The sequence below is a fragment of the Ambystoma mexicanum genome, chromosome 2p, assembly GCF_040938575.1.
Source record: "Ambystoma mexicanum isolate Mex_15411 chromosome 2p, UKY_AmexF1_1, whole genome shotgun sequence".
NCBI classification, from domain to species: domain Eukaryota; kingdom Metazoa; phylum Chordata; class Amphibia; order Caudata; family Ambystomatidae; genus Ambystoma; species Ambystoma mexicanum.
The window spans coordinates 1,346,866,216-1,346,888,580 of record NC_090923.1 but is presented as its reverse complement, the minus strand read 5'-3'; the positions used below and the strand labels follow the sequence as shown (position 1 = coordinate 1,346,888,580).

The following is a 22,365-nucleotide window of genomic DNA, read 5'->3' as shown; positions in this document are numbered from 1 at the left end:
ATAACCAGTTGCTTCACTGGTTCGAAGGAATTGGAGAGTTCCAGAACATGAGATTTACGGCAAGACGCCGTAAGTATGTAGTTCGTGAGAGTTCCAATGTCTGACTTTCACTGTTGTCCGATTCCTTGCAGGTTGCAGCTTGACCCTAGCGAAGAGTTCCTCGTGGCAACCGGTAATATTCAGGTAAGGATTTGTATCATCCAACACAGTTCGATAAAATAATGTCAGTATGTAACCTGTTGCTTTCTCCCTTATTCAGGTGCTGAGAGAAAGTATGAAGTCTCGGGGAATAATGCCTCCGGCGGTAAAATTAGGTAAGACTATTGTGGCGAGGAGGTTTCCCCTTGTTTGTCCCTTTGTTTCATCTTGCTGTCTGTAACGCTCACCTGACTCCCACGGGGGCGCTGCCCTGGTTCGCGCTGCTGTTACCTCGTCTAAGGTGATGCGCAGGGTTCGGAAGACGGACTGGACCGGGCCCCAGATCTGGCTTGTCTGACTCGCAGAAGTATCCTTTTGTAGGTGAGAATAGGGGGTTAACTGTCTGCGGGGTAATGCAATCGGCCTCCCACTTACCCCTCTCACCCTCCTCAAAACCCTTCTGTGCTTCCGTAGCGTCTCACCTTAGGGTCTGGAAGGACAAGCTCTCCATCCTGCTTCTGATGCAGGGGCGCATTGGTATCCAGTTACGTCACTGGATTTTCGGATGGGTGAGGACCAAACTTGCTTGGCTTCCAGGTAAGTTTTTCTATAAGTGGTTCCCCTTGTGTCCATGCATTACTGTTCTAATGCTAATGTCTTTTTCCCCATAGGGGCCGGGGTACGGAATGCCGGGGAACAGGCACCGACCCGAGGTGAGCGGTGAAATCCTTGTGGAAATCAGGTAAGTCTTTAATGAGTGTTTTGGTAATGTCTTTTCATTCACTCATTAACGCTGATGTCTTTTTCCCCTTAGGGGCCGGGGTCCGAAAATGCCTGGATGCGGCGCGGACCCGAAATGAAAAGGGAATGACCCAACAGGTAAGTCTTGACATGGAGTATTAGCTTCCCTTTTCCCTTCTTTCTCTCACCTTTGTTCTTGTCTTTTTCTCCCTCCCCGGGAGCGGGCATCGTGACACTGTCCTTTTGTTCCCCTTAGGTGCCGGGGGCGCGACTGCGGGGGCGCGACTGCGAATCCGGATGGTCGCTGATGAACATGGAGGCGCCCTGTAAAGGTGAGTAGAATGCGGCGCTGCAGCGATCGATGCGATGTGCTTTTAAAAATAAATGTTTCCTTTACAGGATTGTCGGCGAAATGTCTCTGGGATGCAGATTTAGCAGGTGAGGCCTTTTCCTTCTTCTGTTCTCTTGTTCCCTTCCTTTGCAGGTGATTCAGGATGCTGGCAGGTGTGGCAGAAGTCAAGATGCAGGAGCAGACACGGTGAGCGTCCAGCTGCTAGATGCTGAACAACGCGAAGCACGTGTGGCTGATCGGGTGTGGTTTAAATAGCCTTGGAAGAAGTTCCTAGAATGTGTCCTTCCTCCAATCAGGTATGTATCCTTCCCCGACCACGCCCGGGTGGTAAATGAGTCCCACAGGTAAAGTAGTTCCTTTCAGGCCTCAAGGAGGCCGGGGTTCTGCAGCATGGTCTGCATCAGGTAAGTGCACCCAAACACTTTCATAATGAGCCTGGCGCCCATGGCGCCAGGACTGACGTTTTCTATGAGCCTGGCGCCATAGGCGCCAGGACGCTGTCCAAAGGGCCCCTATAAGGGGTTGCTGGGACCTTCCCCGGGGACTTGATGTCCGCTTTCGGGGACGCATGGCCTGAGCCGGCTCCCCGGGAGCGGGCATCGTGACACTGTCCTTTTGTTCCCCTTAGGTGCCGGGGTACGGCGAGGATGCGGTGGAGGCTGCGCCGACCCATGAAGAGGAATAGTACCCCCGGTGGTAAAATCAGGTAAGTCTATGGGGGGTAACTAATATTGCCTCTGTTTATTCCCTTGGCTCACCTTGCTGTTCTTGTGTTCCCCTTAGGTGCCGGAGTGCGGCGGGAAAACATGCAGAAGGGTGCGGTGGATAATGAAGATGCTGCGAAGGCCGATGAGTTCAGCGCGGCGCTGCAGCAGGTGTGGCAACGCGCATAAAATAACTTCTTTCTTCCAGCTCGAAGGCACGGTGGATCGGGAATTCAGGTAAGGATCAAAGGTATTGCTCTTATTCTAACCTTTTCTCCTTCTTTCTCCCTTTTTCTAGCAGCTCCAGACTTGAGGCGGGCGTGGCAGAAGACTGGATGCAGACTGCAGGCGTTACGCTGCTGGATGCAGATAATGCGAAGCGTCTGCTGCTCTTCGGGCGTGGTTTAAATAGCACCAAAGTAGTCCCAGGTAAGTTTTCCTCCACGACCCCACCCGAGTAGAAAATAGTCCCATGGTAAAGTAGTCCCTTTCAAGCCTCTTTTGGCTTGGAGCTCTTGCAGCATGGTCTGCATCAGGTAAGTTTGCAGCATGGTCTGCATCAGGTAAGTTTTAAGCTATGAGCCTGGCACCTATGGATCCCTGGGGGTAGGCATCATGACAGCACTCCCCCTCCATGGCCCCTCCTAAAGTCGTTCTTCTCCGAGGTTTTGGTTTGTCTGGGAAAGTTCAGTGGAATTTTTGCACCAATCGGGGTGCATGAACGTGGTCACTAGGTTCCCATGACCTTTCCTGTGGTCCGTAACCTTTCCAGTCGATTAAATAGAAAAGCTATGACTTCACCAACTTGGAGTCCAGGATGTTCTTGATCTCAAATTCGGGTTCCCTGTCTATAAGGATGGGGTCTGGTGGCTTGGATAGTCTTGTCCCTGGGTACACTGGTTTCAAAAGTGGCACATGAAAAACGGGGTGAATTCGCATATTAGCAGGTAAGTCCAACTTGACGGCCACTGGGTTGATAATGGCCTTAATAGAGTAAGGTCCCAAATATCTGGGGTTAAAGGTCCGCGTTCCCTTTAGAGGTATGTGTTTTGTGGCCAACCATACTTGGTCCCCTATCTGGTATTGTGGAGTATCGCTTCTATGCCGATCAGCATTTTTCTTGTATTTTTCTTTCACTTGTTTTAAATGTGCAGTTGCTTCCTTAAAGGCTTGTGTAATCGTAGCGTGTAGATGGTCCACTGCGGGCATTTCTAAGTGTTGGTGTGAGTCAAGGTCTGAGGTCGAGGGTGGTGCCCATATGAGGTATAAAAGGGACTTTGTCCAGTTCCAGAATGTACTGAATTATTGTATGCATATTCGGCAATCCAAAGAATGTCTTTCCAATTACTCTCAGTCTGATGTAACATACAACGCAGGTATTGTTCAAGAGTCTGGTTGGTCCTCTCCGTTTGACCATCGGTTTGGGGGTGGTGACTGGTCGATAAACCTCACATCAATTTGCGCCAATTGACAACATTTCCTCCAAAAATGTGAAATGAATTGACTGCCCCGGTCAGAGACCAATACGGACGGAAATCCATGTATGCAAACAATGTTTTCAAGGAGCTCCTTGGCCAGGATTGAAGCTGAAGGTAATCCCTTTAAAGGAATAAAGTGGGCCATCTTGGAAAAAAGATCCACAATAACTAGAATGGTGTTAAATCCATTGCATGGAGGTAGATCAGTAATAAAGTCTAACGATAAGGTGTGCCATGGTGTAGGCGGAATGTCTAAAGGTTGTAAGAGTCCAGCTGGTTTTTTCTTCTGACTTTTGTTTTGGGCGCAAATGCCACAAGACATTACAAATGATTTAATATCCTTTCGCCAGGTGGGCCACCAGAATTGTTTATTAATTTTAGCTTCAGTCTTTGCGATACCTGGGTGCCCCTCCATTAGGGTGTCATGATAATGGGAAATGACTAGCTCTTGTAGTTCCTTGTGTGGCAGAAATAGCTGCCCTTGGTAATAAGGCAGGTTATTGGTGACAGAGTAGTCCGGGCATTTCTTGACCTAGTCCTGCAAGGCTGTGGAATCAAAGAGTTGCTGGATCTTCACCTGAATGTCCTCTAGTGTCTGTAGAGTAGTCATGCCAAGAATCCTTTGTTCGGAAATTATAGGTACTGGTTCTGGGTTAATTTCTGCCTCTCCCATCCCTATTCAGGATAAGGCGTCTGCTTTACCGTTCTTGCAACCTGGTCGGTAGGTTATCACAAAATCGAATTCGGCAAAGAATAATGCCCATCGGAGCTGGTGTGTTGTCTTTAAATACTGCAGGTTCCGGTGATCGGTGATCACAGTAATGGTATGCCTGGCACCGAGAAGATAGTGCCGCCAAGCCTTGCAGGCGGATTTAATGGCTAATAACTCCTTGTCGGTAACAGCATAGTTTAACTCGGGTGCCGAGAACTTTCTGGACCAAAATGCTACTGGGTGAAGCTGGCCAGTTTCAGGGTCCTTTTGAGACAGGACAGCTCCCATGGCTAAACTGGATGCATCAGTTTCCACTATGTATGGAAGTTCAGGGCGTGGGTGCTTTAGTACAGGTGCAGACGTGAATTTCGCTTTCAGCTCTTGGAAGGCATTTTCAGCTTCTTCAGTCCACATAAAGCGTTTGTTTTTTCGCAAGAGTGCTGTGATGGGATGTACAACATGTGAGAAATCCGGGATGAATCTGCGGTAGAAATTGGCAAAGCCGAGCATGCTTTGTACTCCTTTAACTGAACTCGGTGATGGCCAATTAAGTATTGCGTCCACCTTTGGTGAGTCCATTCGGACTCCTTTTGGACTCAGGATAAACCCAAGGAATTCAACTTCCTTGGCATGAAAAACACATTTTTCCAGTTTTGCATATAGTTTCTGCTGGCGCAATTTCTCAAGGACTGCTCGGACGTGCTTCACATGGTCACATTCTGAAGAGGAGTACACTAGAATATCATTGATATATACGACAACACAAATGTCAATGAGTTCACGAAGGACATCGTTCATAAAGTATTGGAAGGCTGCTGGTGCATTGGACAACCCGAAGGGCATCACCTGGTATTCGAATAACCCGTACTAAGTGCGAAAAGCAGTCTTCCATTCGCCGCCCTCTTTCACACGTACCAGATGGTATGCCCCCCGGAGATCCAACTTAGTGTATATGCAAGCGTCCTTTACTTGGTCTAGTAGTTCGGGGATCAGAGGCAATGGGTATCGGTTCTTAACAGTGATCTGGTTCAATGCGCGGTAGTCCATGCATGTCCTGAGGTCTTCTTCCTTTTTGGGCACGAAGAACAAAGCTGAAGATGCGGGGACTTGGATGGGCGAATGAAGCCATTAGCAAGGTACTGGTCTAGGTATTGCCGTAGGTGAAGGTTCTCAGGTTCCGTAAGGGTGTAGATCCTGCTACAAGGGGGTTGTGCACCGGGTATGAGATTGTTTTGACAATCGTACGATCTGTGAGGTGGTAAGGTGTTTGCCTGTTCTTTTAGGAAGACATCCTGGAATTCCTGATATTCTGGAGGTAGTTGCACGACTGATGTGGTTACTGTGGCCAGGCCTGCGTTCAGGTTTTCCTTTGGGTAACAGGTTTGTGCACAATCCGGGAAGGTTATTCTCTTCTCTCGCCAATCAATACAAGGATTATGTGTTTCCAACCAACGTATCCCCAGTATTATTTGAAACTGTGGGGCTTTGATTAGATCAAACACAATAGTCTCTAGATGCCCGTCCTGACCCAATAGATTCATCTCTGCGGTGGAATGAGTTACAGGCCCAGAGGCAATTTCAGTTCCATCGACTGTGGTGATAACATCTGAGGTGGTTTTTCGGCAGAGAGTTAGATTCATCCTGGAAGCCAATTCGTAGTCCACATAGTTTCCTATGGCCCCGCTATCAATGTATGCCCTTACTGCATGCATACGCGATGGCTGCCTTGGATCTATGAGGACCATTGGTATGATGAAATGCGAGGTCTGAGTATCCTTCTTCAAGTTCGGCAAGCGGACCTCTACGCTTGTCGGGCGTGGTCGTTTCCCAAGTCTGACTCCTTATGGCTTTTATCAGCAGCTCCTACCACCTTTTTGGGTGGTTTTACAGGGCAATCCCGTAGAAAATGCCCAGAAGTTCCACAATATAGACACAATTGCATTTGCCATCTCGTATCTCTTTCCTTCTGGGTTAAGAGTCCTTTAACCACTCCGATTTGCATGGGTTCTGAAGCATCTGCTCCTTTGGGGTTAGCGTGGGTTTTGACCAACACCCGATTCTCAAACTTGGCTCGATCAGCAGCGCAGTCTTGAGGTGGGTTCACAACTTGAGCCAAGACATCCTTGAGTTCTCCTCGAAGCCCTCGATGAAATAACGTGATTCATTTTACCTCGGGCCATCCAGTTTCCACTATCAACCTATTAAAGGTTGCAATGTAGGATAGAAGGTCCTGGTTACCCTGTCGTAGGGACAAAAGTTCGTTATCCAGGGCCTGTCCTTGGGAGTGCCGGGCAAATAGTCTTTCCATGCTCATTTGAAAGCCCTGAAAATCCTGATGAATTGGGTCATCCTGAGTAACTAGTGGAATTGACCAATCAGCTGCACAGCCGCTGAGATATGACAATACAAAGGCTACCTTGGCTTGATCGTTTGGGAAGGCTCCAGGTCTGCATATAAAGTGCAAGCGGCATTGGTTCAGAAACACGGCGAACCTTTTAGGGTCCCCATCAAAGCGTTCGGGCGGAGCTAATGGATAGTTCCTGGTAGGTTTATTTGTACAGGTTTACTCGATGACACAGGAGCTGGATTTTCCCCAGGTCCTGGTAGGGGTGCTTGTCCAGCCTGGCTTTGCAGTAGTTGCCTAGCAAGGTCACCAGTTCGTTCCTTTGACAAAATCAGTTCTCTCCTAAAAGCATTGGTTTCTTGACAGGCGGAATGCACTTCAGCCCTCAGTGCCCCTAGTAATTGGGCCAATTGGTCAGTTTCTGAGGTATCCATAACGCCCAGGTGAGAATTAGTGGTTAGGCTTCGCATTCTGTTACGCTCACCTGGCTCCCACAGGGGCGTCGAGCTGAACTGGACAGCTGCGGTCTCCACCAATGTGACGCGTAGTGCCAAGATGACGGACTGGACTGGCCCACCTAGCTTCGTTTGCTTGGCTCGTAGGAATATTCTTCTGCAAATGGAGAAACGGAATTAACCAGCCGTGGAGTTGAGCGTAAACCCCCCACCCCTGCTGTTCTCCCCACTGATCACCTTTGATGTCCCCTCTTATAGTCTCACCTGATGGTTTGGAAAGATGAGCTCTCCATCCTGCATTCAGCGCAGGGGCGCGTAGATAACCAGTTGCTTCACTGGTTAGAAGGAATTGGTGAGTTCCAGAACATGAGATTTCCGGCAAAACGCCCTAAGTATGTAGTTTGTGAGAGTTCCAATGTCTGACTTTCACTCTTGTCCGATTCCTTGCAGGTTGCAGCTTGACCCTAGCGAAGAGTTCCTCGTGGCAACCGGTTATATTCAGGTAAGGATTTGTATCATCCAACACAGTTCGATAAAATAATGTCAGTATGTAACCTGTTGCTTTCTCCCTTAGTCAGGTGCTGAGAGAAAGTATGAAGTCTCGGGGAATAATGCCTCCGGTGGTAAAATTAAGTAAGTCTATTGTGGTGAGGAGGTTTCCCCGTGTTTGTCCCTTTGTTTCACCTTGCTGTCCTTTTGTTCCCCTTAGGGGCCTGGGTACGGCGAGGATGCGGTGGAGGCTGCGCCGACCCGTGAAGAGGAATAGTACCCCCGGTGGTAAAATCAGGTAAGTCTATGGGGGGTAACTAGTATTGCCTCTGTTTATTCCCTTGGTTCACCTTGCTGTTCTTGTGTTCCCCTTAGGTGCCGGAGTGCGGCGGGAAAACATGCATATGGGTGCGGTGGATAATGAAGATGTTGCGAAGGCCGGTGAGTTCAGCGCGGCGCTGCAGGAGGCGAGGCGACGTGCATAAAATAACTTCTTTCTTCCAGCTCGAAGGCGCAGTGAATCAGGATTTCAGGTAAGGATCAAAGGTACTGCTGTTGTTCTAACCTTTTCTCCTTCTTTCTCCCTTTTTCTAGGAGCTCCAGACTCGAGGCGGGCATGGCAGAAGACTGGATGCTGACTGCAGGCACGGTGAGCGTTACGCTGCTGGATGCAGAATAACGCGAAGCGTGTGCTGCTCTTCGGGCGTGGTTTAAATAGCCTCCAAAGTAGTCCAAGGTAAGTATTCCTCCCGGACCCCACCCGAGTAGAAAATAGTCCCAAGGTAAAGTAGTCCCTTTCAAGCCTCTTTTGGCTTGGAGCTCTTGCAGCATGGTCTGCATCAGGTAAGTTTGCAGCATGGTCTGCATCAGGTAAGTTTTAAGCTATGATCCTGGTGCCTATGGTGCCAGGACTGACTCTCCATATGAGCCTGGCGCCATAGACGCCAGGACTGCACCCAAATGGCCCCTAGCAGGGGTTGTTGGGCTTGCTTGGAATAACTTGATGCCTGCTTCCGGGGCTGCTGGACTTGATCTGGATCCCCGGGGGTAGGCATCATGACAAGCTTGTTCTATTACCCAGTCCAGGGTCCTTTCATTGTGGAAGTCCCTAACCAGCTGCGTCATTATGTACTTAGGGAGTGTACGGAAATAGGTATTGATGAACTCCTTACTGTTTGTGCGCACCCGCCTAGTGGTTTGTGCAAATGCCTGATTCACTTCTTGGACAAATTCTCTCAGCGCCTGATCCTCTCGGCACTGTATGTTGTAGGCCGCCTTGCGAGTCTTTTGGAGGTTTCGGTGCATGGAGAAGTGCTTCAAGGTGGCCGCTTTGTAGGTAGACCACCTTGAATGATTCTGATCCTCCAGCCCAGCAAAGAAGCTAGAGTATTCTGGGAGAATGTCCATTTGGCAAACACCATAGAATTCTGATCATTTTTGATGCCAAATTACATTATCATCTGGTCATACAGCTCCAGATGCTCCCAGACTGAGTACTTGACATTTTTATGTTAAAGGATCATGAAGTTTCTAGTGGCTTTTATTTGTCTAATGGGGTCCTTTACCAAAGTTCTCTTATGTTTGGCAGTCTTCTTTTTCCGCTGCACCTTAGTCCATTCGCCCTCAGACTCAGAGCTGCTGCTATTTGAGGCCCCATCCCTATCCTCTAGGCGCTAGCTGATTCTTTGAGCCTGGGAGTCTCTCCCAGAATGACGGACCTAGTCTCTCCCCCCTGCCCTCTGTTGTATTGTGGGCTCTCTGGGTCACTTCCCTTGGACTCCCTCTTTCGCACAGGGGAGTACTCATCTGACTCCTCCCTTCTTCTGGGGTTGGTGGAGAACTCCCCCCATTTCCCTGATTGGGTGGAGATTTTCAGGATACTCTTTTGGGGCCTAAACATGGGTTTTCATGATACTCTTTTGGGGCCTAAACTCAGACTCCTTTTTATCTGCAAAGTGGACCAGGTGGTCCCTTTGTAGCTGATGTTTCTGCCAGTCTAACTCCCTGATCTTCTCTTCATAGGAGTCCTCCTGGTCAGATACATGGGCCAAAATATTTTTGAACGTAAGCAGTGATGCACGTCCATCAATCTCTGATGGACGCTGGACTGCCGGCTCAATCATGCTAGGCCTAATTGAGCCTGGCAGCCCCATGGCCCCGGTTCTTGTGAACTTGTAGACATGAAGTTAGCCCCGGTTTTTGTCTGTCCTCTGACCTAGTACAGTCCCCCTTATATAGCACACATGACATCAATACTTTACAATATAGGGGGAGTACCCTATAATTATCCCTACCACTCAGTTAGGACAGTTACCCATTGCTCTCTCTGCCCCCTGGCATGATTGGTTCAAGGGAAGAGAGCACAATCTGTCTATTTGCATTTTTTACACTGCTTTATTCTCTTTGCCACTTTTTTGCAAAAAATAGTTATGTCTCCTAACTTCATAATTCTACGAGCCCCTGCCATATGAACTAGATATGTGGTTTTAGTTGGTCATAGGTAATTAGGTAAGCCGATCGCCAACTCTGTACGATGTAGCAAGGCCCGGTGGCAAATTTTTGTCCTTTTCATAAAATGTGTGACAGTTATAAATTTGCAAATGATCAAGCATGTTCCTAATTTCATCTTACATCTTTTCATCAACTGTCATATTTGTCAGAATTTCAGATCAGCCAGAAAACTAGTTTAACTGGCCATTTCAGTCCCTAAAGTCCTAGGGAAATGCAATTAGTCTCTTTAAAACTGCCTAGAAATTACATGAAAAAATAGCATGACACAAAATGAATTCTTATTCAGAGTGCTGCGAAAAATGCCTGAAATTATATCAGTCTTTTAATGTCAGTTGGGAGGATCTTGTTCCACCTGTGGGAGGGGTGCTTCATCTAGCACAGCCATCTGTTCCTCAAATGCTTGCCACTCATGTAAAATAAAAGCAAAGCAGGCCGAATGTCTCTTCAATGGGCACTGGAGTCTTGTGGGTGGAAACATAATGTACATTGCTTTGGTCAACTCCCCCACAGCATATTTTTGTCCTTTTCATACAATGTATAACAGTTATAAATCTGCAAATGATCAAGCATGTTCCTTATTTCATGTTCCATCTTTTCATCAACTGTCATATTTGTCCCATTTTTAGATCAGCCAGAAAACTAGTCTAACTGGCCATTTCAGTCCCCAAAGTCCAAAGGAAATGCAATTAGTCTCTTTAAAACCGCCTGGAAATTACATGAAAAAATAGCATTAAAAAAATGAATTCTTATTCTGAGTGCTGGGAAAAATGCCTAAAATTATATCAGTCTTTTAATGTGAATTGGGAGGATCTTGTTCCACCTGTGTGGGAGGGGGGGGGCTTCATCCTCCACAGCCATCTGTTCCCCTGGGTCAGCTAGTGACCAGAGGGTTTTTATTAGTCCCTTTGAACTTTGCAGTTTGCTCCTTGAGGTGGGTGCAGGAAAGGCTTACACTTCCTGGTCAAGCTTTAGCCACACTTGGCCTCCTTTGAAATCTCTGGACTACTGCCTTCAAGTCTGGCAGAGCAGGGAATTTTGACGCCTCAGCAGGATCACATTTTATTGCAGGATGGTTCACTGGTAGGGAAGCAGGGCTTTTAATTGTGAAGTGTCCTGCCTTAGCCCGAATTGTTTTTTCTGGTAGTAAATGTCTCTTCAAAGGTGACTGGAGTCTTGTGGGTGGAAACATAATGTACATTGCTTTGGTCAACTCCCCCACAGCATATTTCCCTGACATTTATTTATGCGAGTAGTGCTTTCTTTTCACTGTGGCTTTTTAAAGCCAGGTTTTCTTTTCACACATGTTCAAGCCATTTTTGCGTCTAATGTTTAAAATCCTGTCTTGCAGGTCACAGGATCCTTTGATTTCTGCTTTTTGAGCAAGTTTGCATTTGCTGTTGGTCCATTGATAATGAGGGGTAGGCTCCCTTCCACACATTTCTTTTTTTATTTGACGTGAACAAAAGAAAAGCCAAGCCGTTTTTTGTTTGCAGTGTTTAAAGGGCTGCTGTTCAAGTGAAAGGGAAAGCAAAAGCTGTTTCTGATTGTAGTGTTGAAATTCTTGCCCCTCATGTGAATTAAAAGTAAAGCAAATCCGTTTTTGGATGCAGTGTATAACTTCTTGTCATTCAGGTGAAATAAAAGCAAAACAGGGCTGTTTTTGGATGCAGTGTATAACTTCTTGTCATTCAGGTGAAATGAAAGCAAAGCAGGGCCGTTTTTGGGTTGCAGTGTTCAAATTCTTGCCACTCATGTAAAATAAAAGCAAAGCAGGCCGTTTTTTAATGCAGTGTATAACTCCTTGTCATTCAGGTGAAATGAAAGTAAAGCAAGGCCGTTTTTGATGCAGTGTATAACTTCTTGTCATTCAGATGAAATAAAAGCAAAGCAGGGCCGTTTTTGGATGCAGTGTTCAAATGCTTGACACTCATGTGACATAGAAAGCAAAGCACGGCTGTTTTTGGTGGCAATGTTTAAAGGCTGCTTTTCAGGTGAATGGGATTTCTGTTTAGGGCCTTTAAATACACCCCACAGTACGCCATGCACCCTCCCCCCTCGTGCCCGCTAGGCTTGTTAGTTCTTCGTTCTCACTTCGACCAATGCCATGGGAGAGAGTTGTACAAGTGCCTGATAAGGGGACTGGATTTGTTTGGGTCGCCTGTGTCTGATGAGCTGACTATTCCGCTATACTATCTTAAGAGTACCTGCCCATTTAATTCACTGAAAATGCTAAGTGCCTTGCAACTGCCAGAATGTGGATAACAAATTGTTTGAAATCTACCATTTAGCACTTACTGTATTTTTTTGTCCAACTCCCCAATGGTGTGTACCGCCCCTGCACCTTTTTCCTTTGTAATACATTGAACCGTTTAATCACCTTACGTTGCACAACTCAAACAATTGTGGCTGATTCTGAGGGGAATGCAAACATAACAAAGTGTTCTTTATGAAAGAAGAACACTTTCATTAAAAGCACCATATTCTGTTAAAATGATAATGTGACAGACAGCCTGTCATCAAACCACCACTTTTGCATGTCCCTGTTTTACTGCTTGACAATAGCCTTAGCAACAATGAGGAATGCATGGCAAACACTACGAGAGGATTATAATTTCAAAAGCACTGTTTTTGCTTGTTAACAAGGAGATAAACTAGCACACCTCTGAGGACCTGATTCTGAGCTTGTGCTTGTGCTAAATGTAGTGTGGAAAGCCGACATTGTACCCTGCAGTTTCCAACACCAGCATTCTGTGGTGGGTGGAAATATTGGAGGGGAAATGTGCTTTCCAGCTGCAAATCTATTGTTAAGATAGAAACATGTGTACCAGTGGCCCTAAAAGACGGCCACTTTTCTATTTTAAGAAAATTTTATTAAGCTTTGATATGATATGATATGATATGGTATTTGTAACGCGCCTATACACAAGTGTTTCAAGGCGCGACGAGGCAGGGAGGGAGGGAAACAAGGGGAAGACAGAAAAACGATCCTACTAGGCCAGGTGTCATTCAGATCGCGCAAGTGCAGAGGTAAGGGGAAAAGGAGGAAGTGCATGGGGAGGAGGTGGGGGGGAGGTGCAGTACAAGGTAAGTAGTGTAAAAAATAATAAATAATAAATAATAAATAAAAAGGGCCAGCTGGTGGCAAGTGCGAGGTAAGTGCAGAGCAAGTGCTGGGAAGGGGGCTGTAGGGATACAGTGACAGTCCCACAGTGCAGGGGGAGCCAGGGAGGCAGTGCAAGTGGAGAGTGGCTGGGCCCTGGACCGGTTGCTGAGAGTGGCCCAGATGCAGGTTTAGTGCTGAATTCAGTGGGGAGTTAGCAGGATTAGCAGGGGAGAGGGAGAGAGAAGGCAGAAGCGAAGAGAAAGGTTTTGAGGTGCTTCCGGAACCGAAGATGGTTCTCCTCAAGTTTCAGGGAGGCAGGAAGGCTGTTCCAGAGGGAGGCCCCTGCTGCGGAGAGAGATCTACCCCCAGCTCGTTGCTTCGAGAATCGGCTGACCATGAGGGAGTTGGAGACGGATGAGCGAAGGGCTCGTGAAGGAAGATATTTAGGAAGAGAGAGTTGAAGGTATTTAGGTCCCAGGCCCCAGAAGGCCTTGTGGACAATGCAGAGGGTTTTGAACTTAATCCTCGCAGCCACTGGGAGCCAGTGAAGAGATTTCAGTCCTGGAGAGATACGGTCCCTGGGCTTGAGGCCAAGGACAAGTCTCGCAGTTCTGTTCTGGATAAGTTGCAGAGGGCGGAGAGTGGAGGCAGGCAGATTAAGATAGAGGCTGTTACAGTAGTCCAGCCTAGAGAGAACCAGGGCTCGGGAGACAGTGAGCTTCTGGGGGAAGGAGAGGAAGGGAAGAATACCTCTGAGGAGGTGCAGCTGGTAGTGTGACTTCTTAGAGACGTCAGATATATGAGGAGAGAAGGAGAGTGTGGAGTCGAAGATGACCCCGAGGTTTTTAGCCTTGCAGGTAGGGGCAGGAAGGGGGCCAAGGGAGGCCGGCCAGAGAGCTGCAGGGAAGGAGGGAGTGGGTGTGCCGATGAGTAGAATCTCAGTCTTACTGGCATTGAGGCAGAGGTCATTGGCGGCACACCATTCCTGGATAGCAGACAGACAGTCGGAGATGAGGGAAGGAGAGGAGGAGGCCGAGGGTAGCCTGAAAATGAGCTGGGTATCGTCTGCATAGCACTGGAAGTAGGGGCAGAGAGCGGCGATGCGGTGGGCAAGGAGTGCCAGATACTGGTTGAAAAGCCAGGGAGAGAGGTTGGATCCCTGGGGGACACCACAGGTGGAGAAAAAGATGTCAGAGAGGAAGGAGCCCATTTGGACCTGGGAGGGTCGACCGGAGAGGAAAGAAGTCAGCCAGGCCAGAGCCTGACCAGTGATACCCAGGTTATCACGGAGACATTCATTAAACTAGAAAATTGGTACTGCATTTCTTAGACTGCAGCACCACTTTTCTAGTTTAATGAATGTTTAAGAAAACATTCTTAAATTAGAACAGTGTGGGCCTCATCACGAGTTGGGTGGTAGCCCTTAAGTGCGGTGGTAACGCTATTACCGCTGCATTTAAGGGTCCGCCCATTCACGAGTCTGGCAGCATTTACCCCCAGCTATGAGCTGGGGGTAAATGCGCCAACTTAACACACATTTTCGGGTGCAATTAGCACTGTGCTATTAGCGTGCGCTAATTGCGCCAAAAATGCCCCATTGGGTCCAATGGACCCATTGGCCCTGCTTTGCTTTCCAATGGACCCAATGGGGAATGACCATTACCGCCCAACCCTTGATCCGGCGCTAATGGTGCCGGACCGGGTGATGGTAACGTTATTAGCCCAGGCGTTATCCCAGAGGCAATACTGTCAGGATACCGCCCAACTCGTGATGAGGCCCACAGTCTTTTAAGAAAGACTTGCGATGCCACTGGAGTACATATTTCCCCTACCAAGAGATTTTAGCAGCTTTTGCTGCTCGGAAGCACAGCATCTTCCCTCCAATACTTCCACCCACTTCAGAATACTGGTGTTGGAAACTGGAGGGGAGAATGTCGTATTTCCACGCTCTTTTTGTCATGAGCTCAGAATCGGTCCAGAATCAGGCCTGAGGTGCCATTATCCTCTACTGCACCCTTTTACCTGTCTAAAAATAGCATTTCCCAGACTGCAGCACCCCTTTTCTAAATTGCTGAAAGCTTAGGGACACTTTCACAAATGAGAAAAGTGGCAGTCTTTCACATGTTTCTCCCACAATGTGAGACTTGAGCAGCTTTTGCTGCAGCAAAGCACGATATCTCCCTTCCACCCACCTCAGAATGGTGTTGCTGGAAATTGGAGGGGAGAATGTCGGCTTTCCATACTACTTTTAGCACGAGCTCGGAATCACCATGTTCTCTTCTGGGCCAAGGGGCTTCGTTTTCAGTGAAATCAAAGATTGTTCCTGGTTCTAGTAAATACAACTTTTATCTGCTATGCGCTATCCCCAGTCTGGACGCATGGGGTCACTAAAGCCCTCTACATCGATGACAACGTCGTAGCAAATGATACCTGAACCAGGAACGTGTACATGGGGAGGATAGTGGAGAATTGAAGGGGCCTTCGGTTATCTCGCGACCCTTTATTACGTTTTAACCGGGGTTTTAACCTTCGTTCAGTCTCTGGAAAGCGTTCAATTTAAGAAACTCATTCAAACAAATACACGTGTCAAAACTTTTGCTAAGATTCGCTTTATTGTTTATTAGGATTGCTGATATATGTATTAGCAGTGTGGTGAGAGATAACGTGTGACATTTCGCTCGCCGGTCTTTGCATTCTGTGAAGGAGGTAATGCGAGCGCCTCGCGATTGTGTTGCGTTGCATGTTGATGTCAGGTGGCGTAAAAGAAAATGGGGCTCTGCAAATTTGGGAGGTGCCCATGGGTTTCCTGCAACTCTGAAACGTACACAGGCCATGGGTTAATATCTGGTGGGCCCGGCTGTCTGCGTCTCGTTGGCGGCAAATCCGCCCCATCCCTAGCGATGCCTTTATGACGTCTTCTCCTTTGTGACGCTACCTGTTGTCACGAAGCAAGAGCAGAGCGTACTTCCACGCCTCCGTGGCAACGCTGCACTGCTGTCTTTGGGATACAGCGTTACTTGATACCCCCCTAATTTAAAATTCCGAAATGAACTTCAGTCCAGCTCACTTTCGGTTCTGCTCGCCAGCTCTGCTTTATACCAGAGTCTTTTTTGCAGGACTTGTACTATATTCTGCCTTTCCCCCATCTTACTCACCCCAAACCCATTTGGTTTCAGGAACTGGAGAAGCCGTTAGCGATGTCACAGAAAATGAAAGGTGGAGGGAGGGTCGGAGGTGGAGATGGCGGCGGAGAGCAAGCAGCGTCCACCACCGCAGCAGGCGTGGACCAGCAGGCAGGTGAGTGCGTCAAATACACCCCACTCTGTTGTGAGAAAGCTAAGACGCCGAACATGCCAAGGGGATGAATGAAGAACACAGAACGCAAATAATGTCGAGTTGATGTTGTGCAAAAAGTAAAACATAGATTTAGTGTTTATATTATGTTTTTGTTAAATTATGAATGTTGCAACAGTGTTAACATAATTGTTGGGTACTGCTGTTTGGAAAATTCTTTCGTGTTTAAACTAAGGAGTTTAGTGTTAGGGTCCTCGAGTAACAAGGCATTTTTAGTGTCGCTGGGAGAAAAGTAAGGGCATGTAGAGTACCGTGAGATTCTCCCATTTTTTTTAGGAGTCTGCTTTTTGAAAACATTGAATGGTATTTTTTTTACTGTTGATTTTGTACGATTTTAGTGTTATGTACATGTTATCATTCAAAATGTTCCATTTAAGATATTTTTTATTCTATATAATTCAACATTTGATCTTAGCATCCATCGAAGCAATCTTCTCATGTAGAGTGACCGACACACCCACAGGCATGCACCACCAGCCAGTCAAGTGCATTTAAAACAGGTGCAGGTAATGTTCAGTACCAGGTAGGTACGTGCATTAAAAAAACAGCATGTATTGACCCCTCCAAGAGCCGTCATGAATTGACATGCAAGTAGGTCTGCGTATTCGGGTCACACGCAGGTATGGATCAGCAAAGACAGGCAGCTCATTGCTTCCAAGACTACAGCAAGCATGTACCAGCTCACATCTCATTTAGTCAAAGATCAAAGCAGGCATAAAGCAGGAGGCAGTGTAGAGGGTTCAGGAAGATCAAAACCGTAGTTCAGCAATCAGCACAGGGCACCCAGGACAATTGCGAGCAGAGACCAGGGGCCTGATTCATGCAATGTTTTTCAATGGGAATGCACCATTATAAAACGCTTCTGTGAATCAGGCCCCAGAGCAGTGCAACACTCTCAACCACTATAATTGTCCTGCAAATACACCGACTAGTCCAGGACTAGGAGGCAGGTAACTGTGCCCAGGAAAATGGCAAGTGTGGAACCTTCTGCCAGTTTTGGCAACAACATGCAGGCATAAACAAATAGGTTGGTCTTGGTATCTTTAAAAATTATTTTTATTGTTTTGATTTAACATCAAACCTTTCACAACTTACATAGTAAGGGTTCTTTCACGAGAATCAATATGACACTAGTCAAAATGACAACCAAAAATATTTCCCAAATACATTTGTCAATATTACAACACGTGCATTTACAACAATATCCACTTGTTGACATCTTGCCAGTGATAACATTTCAGAAATTGTGAACCGCCAAGAATACGGGACCAAAACATCAAAGAATGCAACGTGTGAGCATTATATAAAAAAAGTCGCTAGTGCAATGTTGTTTTTTCTTCGGTAGCAATACACTCAATATAGAGATGTTTTAAAGGTTTCAGGCAATTTGCCATGCTTTCAAATTCTGCAAAGTAGCACTTTTTTGGCAATGCGCCTTTGTGCGCCAAGAATTGCATTTGTCTCAAGGTGATTAAAACGTAATTACTTAAATTAACAACAAATATGTCTATTTGGAAAACATTGGCCATACGGTTGTATAATGCAATAACATGAAACATTATTCAAAATGACAGCCAAGATAACGCATTTCTTCAAAACGTCAGTATCTTTATCCGGGCCTAAAAGGAAGCCAATATTTTCAAAAATATTTTCCCTGTAGCTCGCAATTAATGATATACAATTTGGTTGAGCCTTTTTAGCAATGCTGCTTGTAGAATATGAAAAAGCATTTTGGGGTTCAACAAATTAAAGAGAGAAGTGGTTGCCTTACTTGAGCCAAAGTCATCAAAGACGTCAAACCCAACTCCGAGTATATCATCAGTAAGCACCCCAGTAAGCCCCCAGCAGTTTTTCAAACACAGCTTTCAGGTCTGTTCCCCCCAATATCAAAATGATAAAATATTGTGGTAGATTTATTCGATTTTATGCGCAGATCACACTTTAAAGATAAACCATCAAATGTGTTGTGAAGCTGTTTAACCTTAGCCATAAGGGGATAAAAAAAATATGTTGTAATTGATTTTCTCCTGACATTTAGTAGGTGTCATGTTAAAGCCCAAATGTGTAAAGTGTTGTACTTCCTCGAGCTGAATGCCTCTAATCCACTAAGAGAAGTTGGTGCCAAATGACATTGGGCCTCATTAGGAGTTTGGAGGTAGCCATGCCGTTCTTACTGGCATGGCTATCCCCAAACCGGGTACCGGATCCAATCCCAAAAATAGGGAATTACCGGGCCATTTCGACCTTGGAGGGCCCGGTAATTCCCTTTCGCGGGACCTGGTGTCAGGAATCGCCAGTGGAAGCTGTGGCATTACTGGAGACATTAGTCCACGGCATCTTTCTCCCCTCTCTAGTCCTCATTCAAATGGCAGACTCACGTATTTAAACAGACTCCGCCCCCCACTCTGTGCGTTGTATCTGTTTTCCCTTTACAGTGCTCTGCTGTGTACTCCGTTGAGATTCTACTTGTGCTTTCCTTCAGTTCGTCCTGAGATTTCCTTCTGCAGTTCAGCTCTTGTTCCTTTTCTTGTTCCGTTCTACTTTCTTTTTCTATACTGTTTGTCCGCTTACTGACTTTCTCCGCTATTCTATCCCTTGGTGTTCTACCGCCATTCCTCTCTTACCTGATCCTCCTTTCGATCAAGGTTCCTTTCTGCGGCTTTCCCGCGATTCTATCTGTTGGAAGGGTAAGTGTTCGTCACAGCTCTTTCTGTTCCGACGCTGCCCAATTTCTCTTATTTTTCCGGTTTACACCGTCATAGCTTCTTTAGCCCTCTTCTCTTACCTCTGTATCCCACTTTGGTCCGATTATCTCTCTTGGATCACCTGCGCTTCCTCCCTGGAGGAGCCGGCATTCTACATTACTCTATCCGTTATAAACTTTAGTAATTTCTTACCTCCTCATTCTTTTTCACTGGCTTCCGAGCCCCTCTTAATCTGTATACTACTTTGTGGTCTAGTTGCCACTGAAGTGATTCAGAGCTAAATTCCGGTTTGATTCTTTCCTTCTCCAATACTTCCTGCCATCATCCCAGGCCACGGACTCAACACTATTTTCTGCTATCATCCTAAAACACGGACTTCCATCAATCCCGTGACATTGGACATCAGGGTTTTTTCAGCCTCTCTGCTTTTTCCCTGAATTTGGGGTTTGGCTCCTCGGGGTCCCCCAAGGGCAGGCACCAATCCCTGCCAAGGTGCCTCTGAGGGAGCCAGACCCTATTTACACGATCGGAAGGACCGAAAGCCTAAGGAGAAACCGGCACCAGACAAGAGGAAGTTCCGCAAGAAGTCTACTTCAGTTACCAAGGACAAGTCATCTGAAGAATCAGATGAGGAGGATGTTTGGGAAGATAGGCAGAGGCCTGACTCCCAGACCCGGTACATCCCCATTCCCATTTGAGCCCTTATAGGGCTCAATGGGAATGGGGAGGTTGCTAACAACGGACCCGTTAATGACAAGCCCATTGTTAGCATCCTGATCTGCTAGCAGGTCCCGCTCTGCACATCTGGTCTGGCCAGGCGTCCAGAGTGGGACCTGCTGCAGACCTCGTGATGTGGCTGCCTGGAATGAACGGTGCCGGTCCCTTACCAGAACTGCTCATTCAGCGGCCGCCTACCGTGTAATGAGGCCCGTTATCTTAATTTTTCCAGTAGTTATTGAGAGAGAATTTGATTCTAATAATGACATATTGCATTAAGGGACGTTGCAGATCAATCTGCGTGGCGTCAAATAATTCAACATTGTTCTCATACGCTAAAAAAAGTGCCGACAAATCATCTAGATTAGGCGGGAAACGAGCCACGGTTTTTAATACGTCACTCATATCTGCAAAATAGAGATTAAACAAGCAGGGGCCAAACACACCCATTTTTCAACCATCTGTGGTTATCTTTATCCTGTGAGAAATGACTACCTTGATTCAACCTTATTCATTCGGCAAGTTAGTCTGTAAAAGGATAAGACGTTTTCAAAGGCCTTTATCAAGAACCCACTGTCCGGTTTGCACCACGGTCTGTCTCCATCCACCCTATAAAATGTCACAGAGGGATCTAAAAAGGCTGCAAAAGCCCTTCATATGGGTGCCGATGATGAGCAAGAGGAAAGATGAGCGAGAAAGCGTGACAGAGGAAGAGAAAAAGTGAGTGTGAGAGGAAGGATGAGAAAAAAAGTAGGGCTGAGAGCAAAGGAGGGAGTTGAAGAAGAGGGAATAAGTGGATATCTCCAAGAGTGCCAGAGAGAGAGCGACAGCGTGTGCGGGGGGAGAGAGAGAGACATTGTGCGTGGGGAGAGAGTGAGAGTGTGCACGGGGGAGAGAGAGTGAGAGCATGCAGGGGGGGGGAGAGAGAAAGTGCTTCTTTCCAAACAGCAAAAGAGACCAGGGGTCAAGCGAACCTTGATAAAACAGCACGACCCATGCCTCCAGGAAGTGACACTAGGTAGCATAGACGCTTGATGTTATCTAGACTGTTACTTAATAGTCCTCCTGACTGATTGGCCAAGTTCACAAGACTGCCTTTGTGTTACTGTATACGCTTCATGCCAAATTCCTCCTGCTTCTAAATGCGTTAGTAAGAGTTGTTAATGTTACTCAAGGTATGCAATGTATCAAACCCCAGCAGGATGTTGGCCCGAGTAGAACCTACCAGAGAATTCAAACATAAGTGCAGGCTGGTCCCATTTAAGAGAATAGTACTTAACCTATGAGTTATCCCCCTGAACTGATAGTTACTCAGTAAATGAGGCTGGGAACATGGGGTTGAGCCTAGGTTTAAGGCAGATATATTGGAGCATGTGACATAATAACCATGTATAAAAGTGATATTACTACTATTTTTGCCCACTCTCCCCATTTGCCAGGCTGAGATTCAAATCTGTGACTGCGGGCCATACACAGCTCTGGGAAGCCTGGGATTATGTATCTGAGCAATCTTATCGCCCAAAACCAGGCTCCATCTGTGCATTTGATGGTTATGTCATGCATATGATATGAGAATGCGATGTTGCATTTGTCATATAATTGCATACACAAGGCTGATCTTGGCCACATGGGGCAGCAGTCGGGCACAAGAAACTAGGCATAGTATAGGTACCACTTAGCATAACAGGGTACGTCTGGCAAATGACAACTGCAAATATGAAGCTGCATCGGTACACAAAGGCTTTTCCTGGAGCAGGGCCACTGTTCCCCTAGCATCTTGACATATTATAGCAGCACTGTAACCAATATGTGGCTGTTACCGTAAGCATGTTTGTATTTCTTTTTTAAATTGTATTAATCTTACGCTTAGAAGTTTAATTTTAGTCAAAGGCCATGTAGTGTTGGGCTGTTGCGGAGGTCAGAATTCATGTATTTTCCTCTTATATCATCGAGAGGCAGGTGTTTAAGGTAGCATGGTCACCTTTTCTGCTCCTAGCATTTTGGTGAATCGGCGTGCATGGTGGCATAATGCAGATGCAGGCCTCTAACTTGGGACAACGTCCATACCCGATTCATGCCAGTGCCATCGATGGAAGATTGGGGACAGTGTCATTTATAGGAAATACAGTGCCATCCACCGGATGTTGTTGATTCCATCCAGTGCCATTCATAGGAAAGACAGTGCCATCCATGGGAGATAGATACAACTGCTCCCACCCCCTAGCAGCTGTTAAGGCCCCAGAAACAGTTGGGAATGGATGGATTGAGCCCAGAGACCCTGCAAGAAGTAAATCATTCTCTCTCAGGGGAAAGCAGTTGTATGTTTCCCACAGAGCGAGATATAGCCACCCCAAAAGAAGGAATAAAATGCAACTGTTTACATTGAAATTAACGGCTCATAGTTTACTAAGGAATGATTAATGACTGACTGACGTATTTGTATTTTATTTATTTATTTACATAGCGCGCCTGGCCCAAAGACATCTGGGCGCATTTCTTGAGGTTACAGGTTACAGATACATAGTTATGCAAAGAAACAAGGAGGCAGTACATATTCCAATG

General features: G+C 46.6%; 1 protein-coding gene across 2 annotated transcripts in view; it reads left to right on the top strand.

Annotated features, from left to right (window-relative positions):
• MYO15A (myosin XVA) overlaps nt 1-22,365 on the top strand; it is a 3,541,761-nt gene that overhangs the window by 1,509,106 nt on the left and 2,010,290 nt on the right. For both annotated transcript variants that reach the window (XM_069645706.1, XM_069645705.1), the window contains exon 34: nt 16,204-16,324. In XM_069645706.1, coding sequence (XP_069501807.1) covers nt 16,204-16,324 — 121 coding nt within the window. The remainder of the gene's footprint in view (nt 1-16,203; nt 16,325-22,365) is intronic.